Source organism: Odocoileus virginianus, chromosome 26 (genome assembly GCF_023699985.2).
Source record: "Odocoileus virginianus isolate 20LAN1187 ecotype Illinois chromosome 26, Ovbor_1.2, whole genome shotgun sequence".
Taxonomy (NCBI): Eukaryota; Metazoa; Chordata; class Mammalia; order Artiodactyla; family Cervidae; genus Odocoileus; species Odocoileus virginianus.
The window spans coordinates 92,318-118,813 of record NC_069699.1 but is presented as its reverse complement, the minus strand read 5'-3'; the positions used below and the strand labels follow the sequence as shown (position 1 = coordinate 118,813).

The 26,496-nt window shown below is 41.0% G+C and overlaps 1 protein-coding gene across 1 annotated transcript in view; it reads left to right on the top strand.

The window, feature by feature from the left end:
* NEK10 (NIMA related kinase 10) overlaps positions 1-26,496 on the top strand; it is a 250,358-nt gene that overhangs the window by 142,805 nt on the left and 81,057 nt on the right. The window contains exons 24-26 of the mRNA XM_070456150.1: positions 12,346-12,475; positions 13,029-13,099; positions 25,512-25,725. Of these exons, the coding sequence (XP_070312251.1) occupies positions 12,346-12,475; positions 13,029-13,099; positions 25,512-25,725 (415 nt within the window). The remainder of the gene's footprint in view (positions 1-12,345; positions 12,476-13,028; positions 13,100-25,511; positions 25,726-26,496) is intronic.

Genomic DNA, 26,496 nt, shown 5'->3' with positions numbered 1-26,496 from the left:
CAAAAGCTTTTAAGTTTCATTAGGTCCCATTTGTTTATTTTTGCTTTTATTTCCAATATTCTGGGATGTGGGTCATAGAGGATCCTGCTGTGATTTATGTCGGAGAGTGTTTTGCTTATGTTCTCCTCTAGGAATTTTATAGTTTCTGGTCTTACATTTAGATCTTTAATCCATTTTGAGTTTATTTTTGTGTATGGTGTTAGAAAGTGTTCTAGTTTCATTCTTTTACAAGTGGTTGCCCAGTTTTCCCAGCAACACTTGTTAAAGAGGTTGTCTTTTTTCCATTGTATATCCTTGCCTCCTTTGTCGAAGATAAGGTGACCATAGGTTCGTGGATTTATCTCTGGGCTTTCTCTTCTGTTCCATTGATTGATATTTCTGTCTTTGTGCCAGTACCATACTGTCTTGATGACTGTGGCTTTGTAGTATAGTCTGAAGTCAGGCAGGTTGATTCCTCCAGTTCCATTCTTCTTTCTCAAGGTTACTTTGGCTATTCGAGGTTTTTTGTATTTCCATACAAATTGTGAAATTATTTGTTCTAGTTCTGTGTAAAATACCATTGGTAGCTTGATAGGGATTGCATTGAATCTATAGATTGCTTTGGGTAGTATAGCCATTTAGACAGTATTGATTCTTCCAATCCATGAACACGGTATGTTTCTCCATCTGTTTGTGTCTTCTTTGATTTCTTTCATCAGTGATTTATAGTTTTCTATGTATAAGTCTTTTGTCTCTTTAGGTAGATATACTCCTAAGTATTTTATTCTTTTTGTTGCAATGGTGAATGGTACTGTTTCTTTCTCTTTCTGTTTTCTCATTGTTAGTGTATAGGAATGCAAGAGATTTCTGTGTGTTAATTTTATATCCTGCAGCTTTGCTATATTTGTTGATTAGCTCTAGTAATTTTCTGGTAGAGTCTTTAGGGTTTTCTATGTAGAGGATCATGTCATCTGCAAACAGCGAGAGTTTCACTTCTTCTTTTCCTATCTGGATTCCTTTTACTTCTTTTTCTGCCCTGATTGCTGTGGCCAACACTTCCAAAATTATGTTGAAGAGTAGTGGTGAGAGTGAACACCCTTGTCTTGTTCCTGATTTTAGGGGAAATGCTTTCAATTTTTCACCATTGAGGGTAATGCTTGCCATGGGTTTGTCATATATAGCTTTTATTATGTTGAGGTATGTTCCTTCTATTCCTGCTTTCTGGAGAGTTTTAATCATAAATGGATGTTGAATTTTGTCAAAGGCTTTTTCTGCATCTATTGAGATAATCATATGGTTTTTATCTTTCAATTTGTTAATGTGGTGTATTACATTGATTGATTTGCAGATATTAAAAAATCCTTGCATTCCTGGGATAAAGCCCAGTTAGTCATGGTGTATGATTTTTTTAATATGTTGTTGGATTCTGTTTGCTAGAATTTTGTTAAGGATTTTTGCATCTATGTTCATCAGTGATATTGGCCTGTAGTTTTCTTTTTTTGTGGCATCTTTGTCTGGTTTTGGAATTAGGGTGATGGTGGCCTCATAGAATGCGTTTGCAAGTTTCCCATCTTCTGCAATTTTCTGGAAGAGTTTGAGTAAGATAGGTGTTAGCTCTTCTCTAAATTTTTGGTAGAATTCAGCTGTGAAGCCATCTGGCCCTGGGCTTTTGTTTGCTGGAAGGTTTCTGATTACAGTTTGGATTTCCTTGCTTGTGATGGATTTGTTAAGATCTTCTATTTCTTCCTGGTTCAGTTTTGGAAAGTTATACTTCTCTAAGAACTTGTCCATTTCTTCCAAGTTGTCCATTTTATTGGCATAGAGCTGCTGGTAGTAGTCTCTTATGATCCTTTATATTTCAGTGTTGTCTGTTGTGATCTCTCCATTTTCATTTCTAATTTTGTTAATTTGGTTCTTCTCCCTTTGTTTCTTAATGAGTCTTGCTAACAGTTTGTCAATTTTGTTTATTTTTTCAAAAAACCAGCTTTTAGCTTTGTTAATTTTTGCTATGATCTCTTTAGTTTCTTTTGCATTTATTTCTGCCCTAATTTTTAAGATTTCTTTCCTTCTACTAACCCTGGGGTTCTTCATTTCTTCTTCCTCTAGTTGCTTTAGGTGTAGAGTTAGGTTATTTATTTGACTTTTTTTCTTGTTTCTTGAGGTAGGCCTGTAATGCTATGAATCTTCCCCTTAGCACTGCTTTTACATGTCCCATAGTTTGGGTTGTTGTGTTTACATTTTCTTCATTTCTAGCATATTTTGTTTTCTTTTTTGTTTTTTTCTATATTTGTTGGTTTTTCAAAACGGTTGTTTACCCTCATTTTGAATTTTTAAAAAATTTTTTTCCAATGAGATCTAATCTTACTGCACGTGGCCCAAAAAGATGATGGAATGATTTCAACTTTTGAATTTACCAGCAATTTATGCCCAGGATGTGATCTATTCGGGAGAAGGTTCCGTGTGCACTTGAAAAAAGGGTAAAGTTGATTGTTTTTGGGTAAACGCCAAAGATGTAATTTGGGTCTAGCGGGCCATTTTCCTTAAGTTTGTTTTTCCTTTTCATTTTCTGTTTAGTTGACCTATCCATATTTGAGTGGGGGTTTTAAATCTCCACTATTTTTGGGGTTTTAAACTATTAATTTCCTTTTTCATACTCGTTGCTTTTTTGCCTTACATTTGGGGGCTCCATGTTGGGTGCATATATTTTTTATAATTTTAATTTTCTTTTGGTTTGATCCTTTATCATTATTTATTCCATCTTTTTCTCTTTTCCACAGTTTAATTTTGAAAGCTATTTTACTAATGATATTTGCGCCCTGCTTTTTTGGGTCCCGTTTCGGGAATATTTTTTTTTCCAGCCTTCACTTTACTTATGGTCCCTTTCTTTGAGTGGGTCCTTGTAGACAGCAATATGGGGGTCTTGCTTTTGTATCCATTCACCACCTTTGTCTTTTGGGTTGGGCATTCAACCCATTTACATTTTAAGAAATTATTAAATAGAAATGGCCCCCTTGCCTTTTAATTTTTGTTGTTTGGGTTCACTTTTAACCCCCCTTTCCCCCCCTTTGTTTTTCCGTCTAGAGAAGACCCTTTAGTATTTGTTAAAGAGCTGGTTTTTGGTGGTGGTGAATTCCTCAGCTTTTGCTTTTCTGTAAAGCTTTTGAGTTTCTCCTTCAAAATTTGAATGGATCCTTGCGGGGTAGAGTAATCTAGTTTTTAATTTTTTCTCTTTCATTGCTTTATATGTCCGCCTTTCCCTTCTGGCCTAAAGGGGTTTTCTATTGAAGATCACTGTTACCTTAGGGAACCCCTTTGGTGTTTTTTTGTTGTTTCCCTTGCTGCTTTTAATATTTGTTCTTTGTTTTGATCTTTGTTAAATTTTTATTAATATTTTCTTGGGGTTTTTTGTTTGGGTTTTTAATCCTTTTTGGGGACTCTCGGGGTTTCTTGGACTGGGGGGGGAAATTTCCTTCCCCTTTTGGGGAAGTTTTCACATTTCTCCTCGATATTTTCTCATGGGCCTTTTTTTTTGTCTTTTTCTTCTGGACCCCCTATGATTCGAATGTTGGGGCTTTTCACATATCCCAACCCCCTAGGTTGCCCTCTTTTTTTTTTGATTCTTTTTTTTTTTTTTCCTCCTGCTTCATTTATTTCCACCATTTTATCTTCTAACTCATTTAAACCTATCTTCTGTCTCTGTTATTCTACCATTTTTCCCCCAATGTTTTTTGATCCATTTATTTCATTATTAATTTTAATTTGATTTTTTTTTTTTTCTTCTAGGTCCTTGTTAAACATTTCTTGCATCTTCTCATCTTTTCCCCGGGCTTTTATTTGAACTCCATTTTGTTTTCAAGATTTTGGGGTCATTTTTATTACATTTTTTAAAAAATTTTTTTCAGTAATTCCCTATTTCCTCCCTTTTGTTTTCGGGTTGGGTTTTTTTTCATTTCCTTTACTTTGGGTATTTCTCTGCCTTTTATCTTTTTTAAATTGTTTGGGTCTGGAGTGGGCTTTCTGTTTTTCCTTGGGGTTTTTGGGGTTTCCTTTTTTTTGTGGAGGTTTCATCCATGGGTGGGGTTGGACGTTTGGTTTGTCAAGTTTCCGGGTTAGGGAACTGGCCCACTTCTGGTGCTGAATTGATTTCTTCTCTCTGGGTGCAATGATGCATAATACTTTGCGTGGGGCTCTTTTAGGGGTGACTTTGGAGAGCCTTTAAAAGGCACCCCATTATTTCCTGTTTGCTAAAGAAAATTTCGTGGTTCTTGACTGGGCTTTGGGCCCTTTGGGTGGGGGTTGGTTTGGGGAGGTAGGGAAACTTTGGTGGGGTCTTTTTCCTTAATGTTTCCGGTTGTCAGGGGTTTTTTTTTTTCTCAATTTGGGCTCAAGTTTTCCCGCCTCTTTTTTCATTTTATTCTTCTAATATCTCAAGGTTCCCAACAACATAAATGATAATAAAACTTTTTGGGGTTTAAGGGGAAAGATTTCCACCGTGGGGACAACCAAGGGTTCACAAGTTTTCATAAAATAGGAGAGGGGAGGGAAGGAGAAGAATGAGAGAGGAGAAAAAGGGGGCCAAAGGAGAGAACAGGTCACACATATCTGTTTTCCCCAAAAGTTTTTCCCCTACCCAGACACCCACAAAGATTCACAGAGTTGGGTTGGGGAAAAGAAGGGGAAGGAGGGAAATAAGTTTTCTAGGGGGAATAAAAAAATTTAAAATCATGTAAGGGTTAGACTCTTTGAAATACAATATTTAAAACAAAAACACACAAAAAATTTTTGAACTGTATAAGAATTTTATTTAAAAAATAGGGTTTCCTCTCCTTTTTTTTTTTTTTGTGGGAAGGCTATAGTGAAATGAAAATGAAATTAAGGGAAAAATAGAGGGGTATTAAAAACTCAAAAGGGAAAAGAGAGAAAAACAAGAAAAAGCAAAAAAAAAAAAAAAAAAGAAAAAAAAAAAAATTTTTTTTTACCAAAAAAAAAAATCGTAAAAATATTATAAAATGAAATTGAGATTAATGGGGGGGTAATAGGGGAATTAAAAAAAAAAATGAAAGAGAAAAAAATAAAAAATTTTTAAAAAAAAGGAAAAAAAAAAAATTTTTTTTTTAAAATTAAAAAAAAAAAGTACAAATATCTAGGAAATTTTTCTGAGTTGGGGCACGTAGTTCATTCAATTTCAGATAGCCCCCCTTTCCAGCTTTCCTTCTCGATACGAGGCCCCTTCCCGGTAGTCGGTGTTACCTTCAATTTTAAACTGTTGCACCGGGCCTTTAGAAGCTTCCCTTTTTTTATTTTTGGGTTTTTTTGCTGCTCTTTGGTTCTAATTTTTTGCCCTGACCAGGGCCCGGGGGGGTCCTTATTTTTGGGTTCTCTAGTTTCAGTTCATCCTGCTACGGGGGGGCGGGGGGCTGCAGACAGATACGCTCTGTGTGGGTACCTCACGTGTTCCGCCCCCGGGTTTGCCCCCTCACGGGGGCCCGTGCTTTTTGCCTCTACACGCTCAGGTCCCGGGTCTCTATAGGGGGCGGGCCCTGCGTTGAGTGCGGTTTTTCCCGTTTTTTGGGGACTCCACAAAACAGATTTTGGTTCCCTGCTTTTGTGCCTTCCCCCCCGGCCTACGGTTCAAGGGGCCAAAAGGCCCTTGGGGGTAATCTCCCCGGGGGCAGCACGCCTTTCCCTCCGCGCGACGGGCCCAGGCACCAGGCTTGGGGGCCAAACCCCGGTACGGGGGCCCCTTTTTCCCTCCGCGGCCCCAGCACGCAAACGCCATCGGGTCTCAGGGAAATCTTTTTGTAGAACCCCAGGGGTGTTTTTTCAGTTGGGAGGGGGGGCTTCTCAGGCTGGTTTGCCCTTTTCCCCCCCCCCGCCTCCCCACCCCCTTTTCCCCGGGGGTGGCCGGGTCTTCTCTGGAGTTTTTAGCCCTTTTTTTTGCGAACCCCCGGGAGTGTGTTTGGGGCCGGGGTTTAAATTTTTTCCCCTTTCTATCCCCCATTTTTTAAAAAAACTTCCCCCGTTCTCTCAGGGTCTTTGGCCACCTCACCCCCAAAAACCGCCCCTCCTCTCCGTTTCCCCCCGCTTGTTTCTGGCGGGGACCGTCTGGGGGGACTTTTCTGCTGGATTTTCTTTTTTAGGCACTAATCTGTGGGCCTTGTTTAAAATTTTTTCCTCCCATTAGAATGCAGAAAACTTCCCCCAGTCCCGCCAGTGAGAGGGTTTCCTGGTGATTGGAAACTTCCTCTATTAAGACTCCCTTCCCAGGACGGGTCTCCGTCCGTAGCTCTTTTGACTCCCTTATTATTGTTTATATTTTTTTTGTCCTACCTCCCTTAGAAGACAATGGGCTGCTTTTCTGGGTGCCTGATGTCCTCTGCTAGCGATCAGAAGTTGTTTTGTGAAATTTGCTCAGCATTCAAATGTTCTTTCAATGAATTTGTAGGAGAGAAAGTGGTCTCTCCGTCCTATTCCTCCGCCAACTTGGCTCCTCCCCCTCTCGTGGCCTTTCTTTTTGTCTTCCTCTTCTGGGACTCCTATGATTCGAATGTTGGGCATTTCACATTGTCCCAGAGGTCCCTGAGGTTGTCCTTGTTTGTTTTGATTCTTTTTTCTTTTTTCCTATCTGCTTCATTTATTTTCACCATTTTATCTTCTACTTCACTTATCCTATCTTCTGTCTCCGTTATTCTACTCTTGGTTCTCTCCAGAGTGTTTTTGATCTCATTTATTGCATTATTCATTTTTAATTGACTCTTTTATTTCTTGTAGGTCCTTATTAAACATTTCTTGCATCTTCTCAATCTTTGTCTCCAGCCTATTTATCTGTAACTCCATTTTGTTTTCAGGATTTTTGATCATTTTTATTATCATTATTCTAAATTCTTTTTCAGGTGGATTCCCTATCTCCTCCTCTTTTGTTTGACTTGGTGGGCATTTTTCATGTTCCTTTATCTGTTGGGTATTTGTCTGCCTTTTCATCTTGTTTATATTGCTGTGTCTGGAGTGGGCTTTCTGTATTCTGGAGGTCTGTGGTTCCTTTTTATTGTAGAGGTTTCACCCAGTGGGTGGGGTTGGACGTTTGGCTTGTCAAGGTTTCCTGGTTAGGTAAGCTTGCGTCGGTGTTCTGGTGCATGGAACTGGATGTCTTCTCTCTGGAGTGCAATGGAGTGCCCAGTAATGAGTTTTGAGATTGGTCTATGTGTTAGGTGTGACTTTGGGCAGCCTGTATGTTGACGCTCAGGGCTATGTTTCTACGTTGCTGGAGAATTTGCCTGGTATGTCTTGCCTGAAACTTACTGGCTCTTGAGTGGTGGTTGGTTTCAGGGTAGGTATGGAGGCTTTTGGATGGTCTCTTATTACTTAATGTTCCATGTAGTCAGGAGTTTTCTGGTGTCCTCAGGTTTTGGGCTTAAGTTTCCTGCCTTTGGATTTCAGTTTTATTCTTCCAGTAGTCTCAAGACTTCTCCAACTATACAGCACTGATCATAAATCTTCTAGGTTAATGGTGAAAAGATTCTCCACCGTGAGGGACACCCAGAGAGGTTCACAGAGTTACATGAAGAAGAGGAGAGGGAGGAGGGAGATAGAGATGAGCAGGAGGAGATAAAGGGGGACTCAAGAGGAGAGAGACAGATCTACGCAGTTCTCTGTTCCCAAAGTGTTCTCCATAGCCCAGACACCCACAGAGATTCACAGAATTGGACTGGGAAGAAAAGGGGAAGGGAGGAAATAGAGGTATTCTGAGGTAGAAAATGGAGAGTTAAAAGTGGGAGAGAGTAATCAACACACTCTTGAGTAATAATGGGAACTGAATATTGGATTCTTTAATGTCCAAAATTTATATCACATACTGAAAAACAAAGATTATAAATCTAGAGTAGAGGTTATACTCTTAAAAATACAATATTAAAAGCAAAAACAAAACCACAAAAAATTTTAGAAATATATATGAAGTTTGGCTTAAAAATAGGGCTTCTCTTTTTTTTTTTGCAAGGTTATAGTGAAATGAAAATGAAAATTAGGGAGTAGTAGAGGAGTAATAGAGGACTTTAAAAGAAAATAAGAGAAAAGAAAAAAAAAACAAGAAAAAAATTTTTTCCTAATTAAAAAAATCATAAAAATATATGAGAATGAAAGTTAAGGGGTAATGGCGGAGTAATAGGGAATTTTAAAAGAAAATAAAAGAGAAAAAATAAAAAAAAAGAAAAGAAAAAAAAATTTTTTTTAGTTAAAAAAAAAAGGTAAAAATATATCTAGGAATTTCTCTGGAGCTGTTGCGGTCAGTGTGTGTTCAGTTCAGTTTCAGATAGCTCCTCTTTCCAGCTTACACTTCTCGATATCTATAGGCCCCTTCCGGTGTAGTCGGTGTTACCTACAGGGATTTTAATCTGTTGCACCGGTCCCTTCTGAAGCGGTTCCCTTTGTTTATTTGGCTTCTGTTTTCCGGTCTCTTCAGTGTCTAATTTCCGCCCTGACACAGGCAGGCGGAGGTGGTCTCTTGTTCAGGTTTGCTAGTTCAGTTGCACTGTGGGCAGGGAGGGGCGCTGCTTTCCCCGTCTATGCTGCTCAGGCTCCCGGCTGCTCTATTTGGGGCATGCCCTGCGTTGCGTGCAGTTCCAGTTTTCGGGTGTTCCACAAAAGCGCGGACTCGGTTGCGCCTGCGTTTTGTGCCTTCCCTGGCCCGAGCAGCTCAGGCAGCCAGGAGCTTGACGGGTGCACTCTCCCCGTGTGCGATGCACCTTCTCCCCTCCGCAGCCCCAGCCTCAGTTTCTGCCGGCGCCAGTCAGGTGCGTGCACCTTGTGTTTAGCCTGGACCCTCCCGGCAGATGTCGACCATCCAGAATCTCAGGAAGTCTTTGGTTAGAAACTGGAGGCCTGTTTGCAGTGTGGGAGGCGATGCCGTCTTTGGGGCCGAGTTTGCCCCTTTCCCCTCCCCCCTGCCTCCTGCCTCCCGTGGGGCTGGGCCGGTCTGCAGCTGGCTAGCTCTTATCTGGGCTTGCTCAGACCCTTTGTTCTGCGAACGGCTGGCAGTGTGTTCGGGCCAGCTAATTTTCTCTCTCTCTTTTGCTATCCCATAGTTTAAGTTGTTATCTCACAAAAGCTCCCTCCAATTGCCCTCAGGGCACTCAGACCCAGTCCTTACCCTAAGCAATGCCGCCCACTCTTCTCCATTCCACCCCCACTTGCTGGTGGCGGATGCGGGCATCTGGGGTACTTTTCTGCTGGGAGTTGCTTTTAGGCACATAATCTGTGTTTTTTATTTATTTTTCCTCCCAGTTAGGTTGCCCTCTGAGATTCTAAAACTTCCCGCAGACCCACCAGTGCGAGGGTTTCCTGGTGTTTGGAAACTTCCTCTATTAAGACTCCCTAGCTCTTTTGTCTCTCTTTTTATCTTTTATATTTTGTCCTATCTCCTTTCGAAGACAATGGGCTGCTTTTCTGGGTGCCTGATGTCCTCAGCTAGCGATCAGAAGTTGTTTTGTGAAGTTTGCTCAGCGTTCAATTGTTCTTTCTATGAATTTGTAGGGGAGAAGGTGGTCTCCCCGTCCTATTCCTCCGCCATTTTGGCTGCTCCCTCAAGCCTTTTCTTTATACGTAATTACATCCTGAGGTATTGAGGATTGGGACTCAACACATAAATCTGTGGGGGAAGCAGGGAGACACAGTTCAGACCATAACAGAACATTTTGTGGCTTTCAGAAATCAGAGACTATTTTTGGGTTGCTTTTCATTGTAGTTATGAAACCCCTTTATCTTAGAGAATATTCAAGTTGGATCCCAGTAGCATAGTGATAGTTGGCAACCGAGTGGTCTTTTATTGACCTTTCTTGTTCTCTTCCAGAGAAGTGATTCTCGATCTTTTTCAGGGGTGGTGGACAGCTTTCAGAATCTGATGGAAGCTATTCTGTCAGCTAACTTTGACTAGCAATGTCAAAACTTAGTGGATGGACACAATAACCTTTTCCCCTCTTGTGGTATATACTGTGCACTGTACAGGGTCAGAAACAGTCAGACACAACTTGGCAACTGAGCAACAGCAACAGACTGCATGCTGGCAACCTGGGCTGGTTTGAGCTGGGATTGTTGATGCGTGTTGTCTGGGCTAACCTGTGCATTGTGGTGACCTGGCTTTCAAGGGCTCCACTGATGGATGTGGCAGTGGGCATGGGTACCGAATGTCACTGGGCCACATGATGCTCATCATGCACCTTGGCGAACCCAGACTCAGTCACCTGCTTGTGGTTGTTAGGGTTTTCAAGAGCAGGAAGAGCGAGTGAGTCACAAAGACTAAGTGCTTCTATGTTCCCTCCTTGCATCACTTTTCCTGGTGTCTTCTTGGCCAAAGCAAGTTACATGGTCAAGCTCAGATTCAAAAGGGCACAACGTGGACTGCGTTTTTTGCTGGGAGGAGAGGCACAGCCATGTTGCAAAGGGGCATCCATGCCTCTGGCAATGAGAGAAGTCTGTGGGCTCTGGTGAGATGAGGGAGGAGGTGCAATGATGAGAAAAATAAACTAAGCACCTTCTGTTCTTATAAGTGTTCTCCTCCACACTGAGTAATTATCTTTCAGGGAAAAATGAAGGCTGTCTTCCAGGGAGGTGCAGATGCTGGCTACTTGGAGTAGAAGTGCACGGCAACAGGGAATGGAAAAGGGGTTTGAGGGGGACGGGTGGAGCACTCAGAGCACCTGTTGGTTATGAAACAAATCTTCTGAGTTCTCAGTAGATAAAAACATGAGACGTTCATCTGTGGGGAGCCAAAGATATTTTTGTTGTTGCTGTTGAAGAAATTTTTCCTATTATGGCATTTTTAAAATGTGAGCAGTTGATCAACTGACAACAGGGGACATTTTGTTCACTTAGGACCAGTAGAGTCCTGGAAATGTCAAGCCCAAATCCCCCTTTGCCATTTTAAAACTCAGTATATATGAAAATAACTGAGAGATCTGGAAATCATACTTCCTCTGTAAGTACATAACCTAAGTCTTAAACCAGGAATCATTCCCCATAATCTCACATGAATAGCAACTCCCTGGTTATTCTGAACAGCCAATTCTTATGGTTCATATACCAATTTCTGAGTTTCTTTATATATTAATCCACTGTCTAACTTAACCATTAATCCCTACCCTATTAATTTAGAGGATTGAGCACAGTCCTAAGTACATACTATGGAAATAAATCATCAAACTATTAATTTAGGGTGTGTGGGTGCTGAATGCTTTTAACATTTGTCTATAAAAATGAGGGAGGAAACTTCTACTAGTTCAAAATATCTAAGGGAACTACCCTCCTGTCCACATTTTTTATAATGTCAAACACTTAAACCCTCACAGTTTAACTCCAGTTAAAGGCTGAAAGCATCCTTATCTGGGGCTTCCCTGGTGGTTCAACTGGTAAAGAACCTGCCTGCTAATGCAGGAGATGCAAGAGACAGGGGTTTAATCCTGGGTTAGGAAGCTTCCCTAGGGAAAGAAACAGCACCCCACTCCATTATTCTTGCCTGGAAAATTACATGGACAGAGGAGCCCAGCGGGTTGCAAAAAGTTGGACACACAACTGAACATATGCAGACACAGCATCCTTATTCAGACTAGAAATGCAATTTCAGAAGAGATGAGCATGGTGGATGTTGGCATTTTCTGCAACATATTTAAATATGGTCTTGCCTTAGACTTTATAAGCTACCACTGAATAGCAAAGGGACGGTGCTGTGCCAGTTTTGCTCATAAAATATCACCATAGAATCTCAGTGGCATTCCCCAATAGGCATTTACTGTCAGACTCCCAGGTCTGTGGGTCTCCTTCAGGCTGCAGGTTTATGTGTGCAGATCTGCTCCATGTGTCTTGTGCTGGGCTTCGGCCAGATGGGCAGCAGCTACCTAGGATTAGGTCTTTTGGACAGGAGCTCCTAGAGAGACAAATGGAAGCACTGAGGCCCTGATCTGGTGCCGTGCCACTTCCACACTCCACTGGCAGGGCAAGACAGCACCACCAGGAGCAAAGCCAGGGGTGAGTAACAAATGCTGTCCACTGAGACGAAAGGGTGAGATATTCAGAATTTCCAGAATAGTGAGAACTGGAGCCAGTCATTCCATCTATCAATGAGAGGTGGTTGTTTCTAAAAGTAGAAGGACATTTAATAGGAGTTGTTTATGTGATTTATTGCTTAGAATTGCTTGGTTGTGCTTCAGACCTAAGTCTTAGAGAATTCAAAGATATGTTTAAATATGTTTACTTGAAATAGTAATCAAGAGTTTCCTTTCTTTTTCTTCCATCTCCAATTATGGCTTGAAAATTTAACTTTCTCCCATGCCAACTTCTCCCTTTTCATCGTGCATTGACATCCTGGTTTCACTTCAGCCCGGAGGTTCTGAAGAGTGAGCCGTATGGGGAAAAGGCGGACGTGTGGGCAGCAGGCTGCATCCTTTATCAGATGGCGACCCTGGATCCTCCCTTCTACAGCACCAACATGCTCTCCCTGGCCACAAAAGTAAGCAACCTTGGCAGACAAAAGGGTCTCATGTTGCCAAAAACACCATTCCTTTTCTTCTTAAACAGAACCTTTGTGATTGTAGTAAAACTGCCCATTAGAAGTAGTCACTGTTTCATTAGCCACATGATCCAGTTTATTTATTTATTTTCTCCTTTCTTCTAAATCTGCATCATGTGCTATGGCACATTTCCCCCTATAATTTTCTTCAATTTATCATAGAAAAATTTAAAAATAATATATCAAACTGCTTTTGGTCTTTTATTTATGCTTGTGGTTTGGACTGACCTCAATCCAATATATTATATTATCCTACACATCATTTATTGTGAATCTGAGGTTAACTTTTACTCAGCTTGAAGAATATAATTCTGTGCTCAAGAACTGTTTAATTAATGCTGCTTTTAAAATTGTTGGGATATTTTTGTTTCTGATGAAAATGTGTGCATGAGATTATGCTTGTTACATAACTCTTGTGTTGTGGCCAAGTATCACCATGCAAAGGCACCTGTGGCTTCTTTATTTCCATTACTCCAGCCTGTTTGTTTTGCAGATAGTGGAGGCGGTATATGAACCAGTGCCAGAAGGCATCTACTCTGAAAAGGTGATCACTACCATCAGCAGGTAATTAGTCTTACCACTTCAAACCTATAGAGATTATCAAGAAATACCTTGTATCTGTGAAAATGTACCGTTAAGAGGAAGGGTTCCCAAATAATGCAAATCTAGAAAAATGTTTGGACATCATTTGTCATAGAGACCATTTGGAAGCCACCAAGTGTCCAACAGGAAATAGTACATTCACTTGAAATAACATGTTACCATTAATCTGATTATTCAGAATGTTTCATATCAACCAGTATAGCAAGTGTGATCTGCTAAAGAGATATTTCTCCAAAGAATATATATATAGATGTCCAAGGGACACATGAAAATATGCTCAATACTGCTAATTATTAGAGAAATGCAAGTCAAAACTGCAATGAGATCACCTCACGCAAGGTGATGGCCTCACCTCAAGTCAGATGGCCATCATTAAAAAGGCTGCAAACAATAAATGCTGGAGGGAGTTTGAAGAAAAGAGAACCCTCCCCACGCTGTTGGTGGGAATGTAAAGTGGTAACAGCCACTATGAAGGACAGGGTGGATGTTCCTTAAAAAACTAAACATATAGCTACCACATGATCTGGAAATCCTATTCCTAGACTTATATCTGCAGAAAACCATAATTCAAAAGGATACATGCACCCCAGTGTTTTTTAAAGCACTATTTAAAATAGTCAAGACATAGAAGGAACCTAAATGTCCTTCAATAGATGTATGGATAAAGAAGTTGTGGTATGTATATACAATGGAATATTACTCAACCAAAAATGAATCAAATGATGCCATTTGCAACAATATGGATGACCTAGAGTTTGAAAGTGAAAGTCACTCAGTCGTGTCTGACTCTATGTGACCCCATGGACTATACAGTCCATGGAATTCTCTAGGCCACAATACTGGAGTGGGTAGCCTTTTCCTTCTCCAGGGGATCTTCTCAGCCCAGGGATTGAACCCAGGTCTCCCTCAATGAAAGCAGATTCTTTACCAGCTGAGCTACCAGGGAAGCCCTTAGAGATTGTTATACTGAGTGAAATAAGTCAGATAAAGGCAAATATCATATGATACCACTTACGTGAGAAATCTTAAAAAATGGTATGCATAAACCTATTATATCAAACAGAAATTGAGTCACAGATATAGAAAACAAATGTATGGTTACCAAGGGGGAAAATGTAGAGAGATAATTAGAAGTTTGGGATTGACATATAGAGACTACTATAAATAAAATAGATAGCTAATAAAGACCTACTGTATAGCACAATAGTAATTTTTCAAAGAAAGTCACAAAGAAGTGCTCCAGCTCTCCACATAGCAGGATTTTAATGAAAGTTATTATCCCTGGAGAGGTTCAAAGTTCTGCCCCCACAGGGCTTGTCCCAGGTGACCCTCCTCTCAACTTCCCCCTGCTCCCCTTGCTGCAGCCACAGGGGGCTCCTTGCTACTGATCTTCCCTTATTCTGGTGCTCACTTCCCTCTGATGGGAGGCAGTAGCACAGGCCCTCACTTCCTCTGGGTCTCTGCATGATCAGGGCGCCTACACTGATGCCCCCACAACCTCTCTGAATTCTCCTGTGCCCTGACCCACTTCACAGAGTTCACAGCATCCACAACCCCTAACACGTTATCCATGTGCATGCAGATGTGTTCCTTTTTTGTCTTTCTTCCCCACCAGAAGACAGAGACTTTTTCAGTTTAGTTCATAGCTGTCAAATGCCCAGAGCAATGCCTAGTACCAAACAGATCCTTAACAGTTTATTGGTTGTATGAATAAATGACATTTATCTGGCTGATTGTTACTTCTGGACCATTTTATGCCCTTAAATTGGCCCAAGATTCTGCCCATCAAGCTGAGTCAAATCCTTACTATTATAATAAAAATCCTAGGGTCACCCCAGATGGAATCTTTATTCATCTCTCTGCCCAATTCCCTGAAATCTCAATTCTATATCTACCCTCACTCTAGGCACCACCTCTGACAAAATGTAATAAACATATTATTGTGGCTGTGTGCTTTTCCCTCTGGTTTCTCTATCCAGCCACTGTTTAGCATTAATAGATTCTCCTCATGTGATTGTCAGATTATATCCTGAGTCTTTCCTTGCTCAACACAATGCTACCCAATTGTACTAAGCACTGCAGGCCCAGCTAGTACTGAGTTTTCCTAACTGTGGACTCTGAGCAGACAATTTGACTACTTTTTTTGGCATCTCCGTTTCCTCGTCTGATAAAATGGGGATCATAATGGTAACAACGTCATCAGGCTAATGTGATGATTATAACATATGCAAATCTCTTAGCATAGAGCTTGGCAGATGGTAAATCTTGAATAATGTTGGTAGCTATTATTGTTAGTATTGTGGGAAATGAGCTGAAATCCTCTCTAAATCATGTGAATTCCACATCATACTAGAGATCCACCCTATTGCTAATGAGTCCAGACAAATGTATTTAAACTACTCACCTCCTATTCTCTGCTCTTTGTTTTCTGGGAAGTGCATTAAAAATTCAGGAAGTCTCCAGAGAGATCAAGATAAGAGTGCCACGTTTATTCATTTAATTTCTCATTTTCTTAGGTATTTATATGTCCCAAAGAATAGGAGAGGGAAGTACAGAGAAAAACTGCAGAGACTTTACTCTGATTTTGTGGTGTTGGGCAAACAGGACCATAATTTGCTTCTGACAGACTCCCTGGTTATTGGTATCCATGCCTGTGGAGCTGGAAGGTTAGGCTTAGGGTATCAAAATTATTATGAAAAGGTCAGAATATCAATAGGTTCTGGAATTGAGTGGGTTCTAATCCTCACTCCTCTGCTCACCTTTACCTCCGCAAGCCCCTCTCTCCTCATCTGTGCTGTATGGGCAGCAGTTGTGACTACTCACCGGCTTACTTTGAAGCCTAAGTAAGATAATGCTTTTATTTTTTTTTTTAATTTCTTTTTTGTTTTTATTTATTTTTATTAGTTGGAGGCTAATTACTTCACAATATTGTAGTGGTTTTTGCATTACATTGACATGAATTAGCCCTGGATTTACATGTATTCCCCATCCCGGTCCCCCCTCCCACCTCCCTCTCTACCCGATCCCTCTGGGTCTTCCCAGTGCACCAGGCCCGAGCACTTGTCTCATGCATCCAACCTGGGCTGGTGATCTGTTTCACCCTAGATAATATACATGTTTCGATGCTGTTCTCTTGAAACATCCCACCCTCGCCTTCTCCCACAGAGTCCAAAAGTCTGTTCTGTACATCTGTGTCTCTTTTTCTGTTTTGCATATAGGGTTATCATTACCATCTTTCTAAATTCCATATATATGTGTAAGTATACTGTAATGGTCTTTATCTTTCTGGCTTACTTCACTCTGTATAATGGGCTCCAGTTTCATGCATCTCATTAGCACTGATTCAAATGAATTCTTTTTAATGGCTGAGTAATATTCCATGGTGTATATGTACCACAGCTTCCTTATCCATTTGTCTGCTGATGGGCATCTAGGTTGCTTCCATGTCCTGGCTATGATAAACAGTGCTGTGATGAACATTGGGGTGCACGTGTCTCTTTCAGATCTGGTTTCCTTGGTGTGTATGCCCAGAAGTGGGATTGCTGGGTCATATGGCAGTTCTATTTCCAGTTTTTTAAAGAAATCTCCACACTGTTTTCCATAGCGGCTGTACTAATTTGCATTCCCACCAACAGTGTAAGAGGGTTCCCTTTTCTCCACACCCTCTCCAGCATTTATTGCTTGTAGACTTTTGGATAGCAGCCATCCTGACTGGCGTATAATGGTACCTCATTGTGGTTTTGATTTGCATTTCTCTGATGATGAGTGATGTTGAGCATCTTTTCTTGTGTTTTTTAGCCATCTATATGTCTTCCTTGGAGAAATGTCTGTTTAGTTCTTTGGCCCATTTTTTGATAATGCTTTTAAATAAGATAAAACTTCTTAGCATAGTTCTCAGCATGTAGCAAGCCCTTAATTAAACTAGGTATATTAATAATATTATTACTTATAGAATGAATTATATAAAAATTATGATAAATTTGATGATGGGTGGTAAAAGGCAATGAGAAATTACCAAAGAACTTGATCTGGTTGAGGGATTTGGAAAAGTTTTTCTATGAAAAAATGACATGTAACCTAAGACCTGAACTCCACTAATTCTCAAATAGTAAACATAGCAGAGAAAACATATCATAGATTCACATCTCTGAAGGCTGTCCTGAGCAAGAGAGCTTGCTGATTTGAAGAATTGAAAGAAGTTGGGGATGCAGCATGTCAAGTAAGACAGGGAATAGCTAGCAAAAGAGCCTGGGAGATTCACAGGCCCCACAGGCCACACTGAGAGTTTTGAACTTTTATCCCCAGTATTGAGGAGAGGACTGAAGAGTTACTAACAGGCTGAGACATAGTGAAAATCTCTTTAGCTAAGATCGTCCTGGCCAATTTGCAGGGAGTACACTGGAAGGAATGAAAGCGGGAAGGAGAGGCAGGTCCAGTTGTCCACTGAGAGGTGGTGACCGCCTTGACTGGACTGGTGGTGTTGCTGGAGAGAGAAGTGGATTGTTCCTGCTGTTGCCTGGAAGTTAAGTCAACAAGTTTTGAAGTACAGTCATAAAAGGATTGGAAAATACTTTGGTTAACTAGGAAAACTGAATGACATAGAGAACACGAATACAATTGGATTTATTATGTGGAACCTCAGCAAAGGGAGCCAAAACCACAGAGTGGAAGTTCAGGGAGGGAGGGAGCCAGGTCAGTTCACCCATAGGAAGGAAATGTGTGTTAGAATTAGAGGCATCCACTGCAGAGCAAGGCTTCCCTGGTGGCTTAGCTGGTAAAGAATCTGCAATGCAGGAGACCCTGGTTCTATACCTAGGTCGGGAAGATCCCCTGGAGAAGGGCATGGCAACCCACTCCAGTACTCTTGCCTGGAGAATCCCCATGGACAGAGGAGTTTGGCAGGCTACAGTCCATGGGGTTCGCAAAGAGTCACACCACTCAGTGACTAAGCACAGCACATAATAGAGCAGGCTGCTGATGGGTGATGGGTTTACTGTCACCAGGATGGTTAAGATGATGAATGATCACTATTTAGGGCACTATTTAGGGTGAAATGTTTTAAGCATACTTTTATTTATTTATTTTTTCATGGTCTCCTTTTATTCTTATTATTGTCAGATGTTTATACATTCTCTTTTTTTTTCATTTATTTTTATTAGTTGGAGGCTAATTTCTTTACAATATTGTAGTGGTTTTTGTCATACATTGACATGAATCATTACAGTATAATAACACATATATATGGAATTTAGAAAGATGGTAATGATAACCCTATATGCAAAACAGAAAAAGAGACACAGATGTACAGAACAGACTTTTGGACTCTGTGGGAGAAGGCGAGGGTGGGATGTTTCGAGAGAGCATACTTTTAATTCAGAACACTAAGATGCCATAACTAGTAGGAACAGACACCTTAATTTTAAAGCTGACTACAGATTTTAGTGCTGCACTCAATATGCCAGCAAATTTGGAAAACTCAGCCACAGGACTGGAAAAGGTTAGTTTTCATTCCAATCCCAAAGAAAGGCAGTGCCAAAGAATGTTCAAACTACCACACAATTGCATTCATCTCACACACTAGCAAAGTAATGCTCAAAATTCTCCAAGCCAGGCTTCAAATGTACATGAACCATGAATTTCCAGATGTTCAAGCTGGTTTGAGAAAAGGTAGAGGAACCAGAGATCAAATTGCCAACATCTGTTGGATCATTGAAAAAGCAAGAGAGTTTCAGAAAAACATCTATTTCTGCTTTATTGACTATGCCAAAGCCTTTGACTGTGTGGATCACAACAAACTGTGGAAAATTCTTCAAGAGATGGGAATACCAGGCCACCTGACCTGCCTCTTGAAAAACCTATATGCAGGTCAGGAAGCAACAGTGACATGGAACAATAGAGTGGTTCCAAATAGGGAAAGGAGTACATCAAGGCTGTATATTGTCACCCTGCTTATTTAACTTATATGCAGAGTACATCATGAGAAACGCTGGGCTGGATGAAGCACAACCTGAAATCAAGATTGCCAGGAGAAATATCAATAACCTCAGATATGCAGATGACACCACCCTTATGGCAGAAAGCAAAGAAGAACTAAAGAGCCTCCTGATGAAAGTGAAAGAGGATAGTGAAAAAGTTGGCTTAAAGCTTAACTTTCAGAAAACAAAGATCATGGCATCTGGTCCCATCACTTCATGGCAAATAGATCAGGAAACAGTGGAAACAGTGACAAACTTTACTTTCTTGGGCTCCAAAATCACTGCAGATGGTGACTGCAACCATGAAATGAAAAGACACTTGCTCCTTGGAAGAAAAGTTATGACCAACCTAGATAGCATATTAAAAAGCAGAGACATTACTTTGCCAACAAACGTCCATCTAATCAAGGCTATGGTTTTTCCAGTAGTCATGTATGGATGTGAGAGTTGGACTGTAAAGAAAGCTGAGCACCGAAGAATTGATGCTTTTGAATTGTGGTGTTGGAAAGACTCTTGAGAGTCCCTTGGACTGCAAGGAGATCCAACCAGTCCATCCTAAAGGAGATCAGTCCTGGGTGTTCCCTGGAAGGACTGTTGTTAAAACTGAAACTTCAGTACTTTGGCCACCTAGTGTGAAGAACTGACTCATTGGAAAAGGCCCTGATGCTGGGAATGATTGAAGGTGGGAGAAGGGGTTGACAGAGTATGAGATGGTTGGATAGCATCACGGACTCAGTGGACATGAGTCTGAGTAAACTCCAGAAGTTGGTGATGGACAGGGAGGCCTGGCGTGCTGCAGTCCATGGGGTCACAAAAAGTTGGACATGACTGTGTGACTGAACTGAACTGACATATTTTAAGATGTAGGGTGCTGCATATAATAGATGTAGTTTCCATTTAAAGTTATTAAAAACTCAGTGTCTGAGTTACATTGCAAAGTTTTATCTTTAGAAAATTTGACATAAAACCAAAATCAGTTGTCAGTTGCTTGTAATTACATATTTTATTTGCTTTGGATTTTTAGTCTCTAGATATTAAGTTTCAAAAGAGCTAGAGAACAAATTCAATTTCCCGTTTTCTTAGTTTCTTTCCTTAGCAGGCTTTTAAATTATGATAATAACTTAGTAACCCTGAAGAGTCTAAGGCAAAAAATATATTTACTGCTCTGCCCAGTACCAGTATTACTATTTTTACCTTCCAGTACACTGTTAAGAAAATGTCATCTGTTTATTTTGTTTAAAGGAAGAGCACTTCCTTTTATGCACAAGATATTTTGGTTGCCTAAGTTTTCTCTGTCTCTGCTTGGTTACATAAGTTGTTTGGCACTTTGTTTCAGAAGAAGTCATAATGACTAAAGAAGTTAGTGCTTTCAACTAGTTATAAGGACAGATGGCTCCTTACATTTTCCACCCTACCTTCTTTGTTTCTTGAAACATGAAATAATTAGAATTGAACACTGTATCCCTCTGATTCTTTCCATCTGGTCACTCAGAGCAGAATGGACACACAGTGGGTAGCATGAGTAGACATCCCAGATTTTTTCCTACAACTTGACTTTATGCTTATTTGATTAGAAAATCTTTAAAGCATTTGGCTGCTCTTCAGAATCTTCCTGAAATATCCAAGCAGAGAGGCATTTCCAACCAATGAGTCTAAGCTGAAACTTCTGGTAGGAGATATTCCTGGGATTCCAAAAGCCTGTACCCAAATATTTTAGGTTATGTATAGGTAAATTATGAAACCATATGTTTATTCATTTGTTCATTCATTCATTTGCTGAATACTCATCAAGACCCAGATTCCATTTTACATACAGGGGAGATCACAGTGAAGGAGACGCAGGTCCCTCTTCTCAACATGTTTCCAGTTTCCAATGGTAATACAGACCACTACAGTATAAATTATAGTAGTTTTGAGTCCTTAAATGTAGACAGTGAAATGAGAACATGTGAAAGGGGGACAGTGAATCTGTCTAAGCAAGGATGACCAAGAAGTCTTCCTGTTAGAGACCTGGAAAAGAGTGGTAATAATCATAGTGCAAGCTCACTTTCTTAGAACTTGAAAACAAATAGCCTAAAGATAAAGCTTGAAATGATAAAGTAGTGATGTGTTTATTATACTCATGGTTAATAAAGTCAAGAAAAGAGAGATCCAAGTGGAAAATTAGAAGGGTGCTGGGCTCACCTCCCCTCATTTTAACGTCCAATCTACAGCTCTCACTAAAATCAACCCGGGGACAAATAGGGCAGATCTTCTCCAATCAAGGTTGTAAAGAAAGATCCAAATGGAGTATAGTAGGAAGGGAGAAGAATGTGGTCAGGAACTCTACCCCTAGCAGAGACATGGAGAATAGGGGACATCACAGGTTCAGGGATCCTCCCCAGGAATGAAGGATTGGAGACCCACATCAGGCACCCCAGCCCTGAGATCTGACACCACTGGAAGACAAGCCCCTTGCAAGTTTGAAACCCAGTGTGTGTGTGTGTGTGTGTGTGTGTGTGTGTGTGTTCAGGAAATGGAATTTCCAGGCAAGAATATTGGAGTAGGTTGCCATTTCCTACTCTAGAAGATCTTCCTGACCCAGGGACTGAACCCCTCCTGCATTGGCAGGCAGATTCTTTACCACTGATTCGTCTGGGAAGCCTTGAAACCCCATGGGGCTTACCAGAGGGATGCAGGAAACTGGGCCTCTGCTCTTGAAGAGCATCCAGCTCTGTCTGCTTCCAGTCACAGTGTGGAGGCAGAGATTGAAGTTGCCAGGGGCGCTGGCCAGCCTGCCAAGGCATGCCATGAGCCCCTGTCCAGCTGTCACCAGGCTCCCACTCCAGCCCCTCTTGTTCCATGCTGCTCCCCATGAAGGCAGTTGTGATCAACAGTTCTGCCACTGACTATGAGACTGTGCACACTTGGCTGGAGCAGGGCTGGCTTGGACTCCAGCCTGCTGCTGGGCCAAGACATAAGCTGCCATTGCCAGCATGTGTGTCCCTGCAGGCCCTCAGAAGGGAGCAAACTCAGCTCAGTAGTGTGGTACCAAACTCTTCAGCCACAACTCAGCCTCTAGCCAAGCAAGCACATGAGGGAGAAAGCAAAATCAGCAAAAAAGTGCAATCTCAACCTCTCTGCCCTGACTCTCCACCTCAAACCAAGGGGGAGGCTGCCATCACATGTGAGAGAAACCCAGCTTCCTCAGGGCCCCTGCAGCAGGTCTGTGCCCTGACCCCATCCTTGACAGTCTGGTGATGGCACTGGGCAGAGAAGAAGCCCCAGTTTGCACCTGGCTCTGGCTCTTGCCCTCCAACTCCACCACCTCCCCTCCTACCCGTGTGGCAGCTGCCAGTCCCCTGGGGAGAAGACATGGCCTGTGCTGATGTCAGATCCAGCTCTCCCACCAAAGCCGCTGGGAACATGCAGACATCACAGGGATGCTCCCACACAAGGACACACTTTCAAGATCAGAGCAGGTAACTGTTTCACCCAGTTTTATAGACTGAAACTTAAACAAAATGAGAAGGCAGAGGAATATGTTTCAAAAGAAATGATAAGGAAAAACCCTGAAAAGAAAATCTTAGTGAAACAGAGGTGAATAATTTACCTGATAAACAGTTCAAAGCAATTGTAATGGGAATGGCAACTGAACTTAAAAGAATAGTTGAACACAGCGAAAAATCTGAACAAAGCATTAGAAAATATTTTTTAAAAAACAGAACTGAAGAATACAATATAGTAAGTCTCTTACATACAAATGAGTTTTGTTCCAAGAGCATTTTAATAAGTCCAATTTGTCCAACAAAGTTAGCCTAGGTACCCAATGAACATAATCAGCTATATAGTACTGTACTATAATAGGTTTATAATACTTTTAAGACAAATAATACATTAAAAACATACACACAAAATTAAGAAAGCATTTTAAATCTTACAGTTCAGTACCTTGAAAAGTACTGTAGTACCAGCTCCATCACTGCTGCTTTTATGCTTGCTTCTGGATATCCTGGGCTTGAAATAAAGATACTCTATTGCTGTTCTGAATGAAGTACTATACAATAAAGTACACAAAAACACGACCACTTGAGAGGATGCACATGGGTGACAATGTACATCAGACATGTGAATTAACTTCTGTGACTGGATACGCAAACTCAAGTTAGCACCTTTGAAAGTTCGCTACTTGGAGGTCTGTATGTAGGGACCTTTCTGTAACTGAAATTAAAATTATAGTAGTGGGAATTAACAGCAGATTAGGTGATACAGAGGAGTGTATTAGTGATTTGGGAGATTGAATAGTGGAAATCACCCAATCAAAACAGCAAAAAGAAAAATAGATTAAAAAAAATGAAAATAGTTTAAGGGACCTCTAGGACAATATCACGTATGCTAACATTCACATAATATGGATCTCAGAAGGAGATGAGACAGAAAAGAGAGTGCATTGTGTATTTGATATAATTATGCCTGGAAATTTCTTTCCTGATGTTGAAGAAGGAAACAGATATCCAGGTACAAGAATAACAGAGGGCCCCAAACAGGATGAACCCAAATAGACCTCCATCAAAACCTATAATAAGTAAAATGGCAAAAGTTAAAACTAAAGGGAGGATTCTAAAAGTAGCAAGAGAAAAACAAAGTGTCAGTTACAGGGAACTCCCATAAGGCTTTCAGACTGATTTTTCTACAGAAACACTGAAGGTCAGAGGAGTTGTATGATAAATTTGGAGTACTGAAAGGAAAAAAACAAAAACAAAAACCTAACACCTAGGATACCAGCAAAGTTGAAATCAGTCCCGAATACTTGCTGGGAGGACTGATGCTGAAGCTGAAGCTCCAGTATTTTGGTCATCTAATGTGAACAGATGCTGGGAAAAATTGAGGGCAGTAGGAGAAGAGGGCATCTGAGGATGAGATGGCTGGATGGCATCGCCAATGCAATGAACATGAACTTGGGAAAACTTCAGGAAATGGTGAGGGACAGGGAGGCCTGGTGTGCTGCAGTCCATGTGGTCGCAAAGAGTCAGATACGACTGGATGACTGAACAACAACAATACATACATATGGAATCTAGAGAGATGATACTAATGAACCCATTTGCAAGGCAGCAAAGGAGACACAGACATAGTAAACAGACTTATGGACACAGTGGTGGAAGGAGAGGGTGGGATGAATTGAGAGAATAGTATGGAAACATATACATTACACATATAAAATTGAAAGTTAAAGTGTTAGTCTCTCAGTTATGTCCCTGTTAGTAACCCCATAGACTATAGCCTCTCCAGGCTCCTCTGTCCATGGGGTTCTCCAGGTGAGAATACTGAAGTGGGCTGCCATGCTGTCCTCCAGGGATTGAACACAGGTCTCTGGTGGCTCAGACAGTAAAGCGTCTGCCTGCAATACAGGAGACCTGGGTTTGATCCCTGGGTCGGGAAGATCCCCTGGAGAAGGAAATGAAAGCCCACTCCAGTACTCTTGCCTGGGAAATCCCATGGACAGAGGAGCCTGGTAGGCTATAGTCCATGGGATCGCAGAGTCAGACATGACTGAGTGACTTCACTGTCACTTTCTTCTGAATTGCAGGCAGATTCTTTATTGTCTGAGTCACCAGGGAAGCCCCTATGTAAAGCTAGAGCCTTTGAATTAAAAAATAGACAAATATTGTGGTGAGTGCCAGAAATTTTTAAATTATACTAATCAGTGATCTCGACAATTTGTTCCACAGGCAGCTAGAATAACCTGTACTACTGTTTAGCTGTGATAGAAACAGTTCTCCCATTAGTAGGCTGCTTGATATTTCTTGCCTCCAAAATCTGAGAAAGTTTTTAGCGTGTAATGTGTTGAATTGTCTACAGTTAAAAATTATGACATACAGCTTAAACTTCAAGTAAAATGCAACTGGGTTGCATTTTATTTTTATAGTATCATGCTTTGTAAGACTCTCACTAATCAAGATGTGTTGATTTTGCTCCTATACAGCTGGTAAAGTCCAGTACATTGCCACCTCCCAGAATCTTTCCTTCCTTTTGGTGTATCAAGTGTGGTATTCAGGTCCTATTTTATTAGGATGCCTCTTTGTTTCATTGGCCAGTGAGTAGGGGTGGTTTTAGAGGAGAATCACTTACATAGAAGAAGCAGACCCCACCCATCCATCCTGAGACTGGAAACAACTTCCAACACAGTCTGGAACCCTTGCCCATGAGCCAGCCTGCAAAGTGAACAGTACCACTTCCTCTCCTCCCCAGATTTTCCAAATGTCTTTTGAAAAGTGTTGGTTTCAGAAATATTCTTGAAGTTCATCTTGTCCAGGTTCTCTTGGGTGCAAGCACCATGGGGGACACAGAGCAGAATTTAACCTGTGGCCTGGTCCTCACTTTGACTAGAGTGCTTTGATGAGCTTATCTTTCCTTAGATGCCTCACTCCAGATGCAGAAACCCGCCCAGATATTGTAGAAGTCAGCTCCATGATATCAGATATCATGATGAAGTATGTAGACAATTTATCTACATCCCAGCTGGCCTTGGAGAAGAAGCTGGAACGGGAACGGAGGCGCACACAGAGGTATTTTATGGAAGCCAACCGGAACGCAATCACATGTCAGCAGGAGCCGACTCTGCTGTCTCAGGTAAATGGGATTCTTTCAGTGTCTTCAGGATGAATTCCGATAGGTGTCTGAGGCTGTTCGTGCTTGTCTTAAGGAAAATTCATCTTAAGTTAGAAAAATATTAATTGCTGCATATAATATTTCACTGTTATAATGACATATTTTTATCCACTCTGATATCTTATAATTAAAATTAAGTCAATATAATTGAGTTCCAAAGAATAACCCATAATTTGTTGTATATTATAAAACCAGAGGTATCAAAAAGATAACTTAGAAATTCTTTGAATTTATAATATGGCTGCTGCTGCTGCTAAGTTGCTTTGGTCGTGTCCAACTCTGTGCGACCCCATAGACAGCAGCCTAACAGTCTCCTCCGTCCCCGGGATTCTCCAGGCAAGAACACTGGAGTGGGTTGCCATTTCCTTCTCCAATGCATGAAAGTGAAAAGTGAAAGTGAAGTCACTCAGTCAGTGTCCGACTCTTGGCGACACCATGGACTGCAGCCTGCCAGGCTCCTCCATCCATGGGATTTTCCAGTCAAGAGTACTGGAGTGGGTTGCCATTGCCTTCTCTATTATAATATGGATCTTTGTATAAATAGCAGTGACTGCTTTTATTTAATTTTTCAGCAATTTGGATTTACAGATAGAAATATGGTATGTAAGTTTAGGAAAGGAAATTATGTTCACCTTGAATTTTTTTTATTAGTCTTTGTAATTGATTTAATTTCTATTCATGGTGGTAATAATTTTGCCATGGCACAAATTAGAATATGTGCTTTTATTTTTC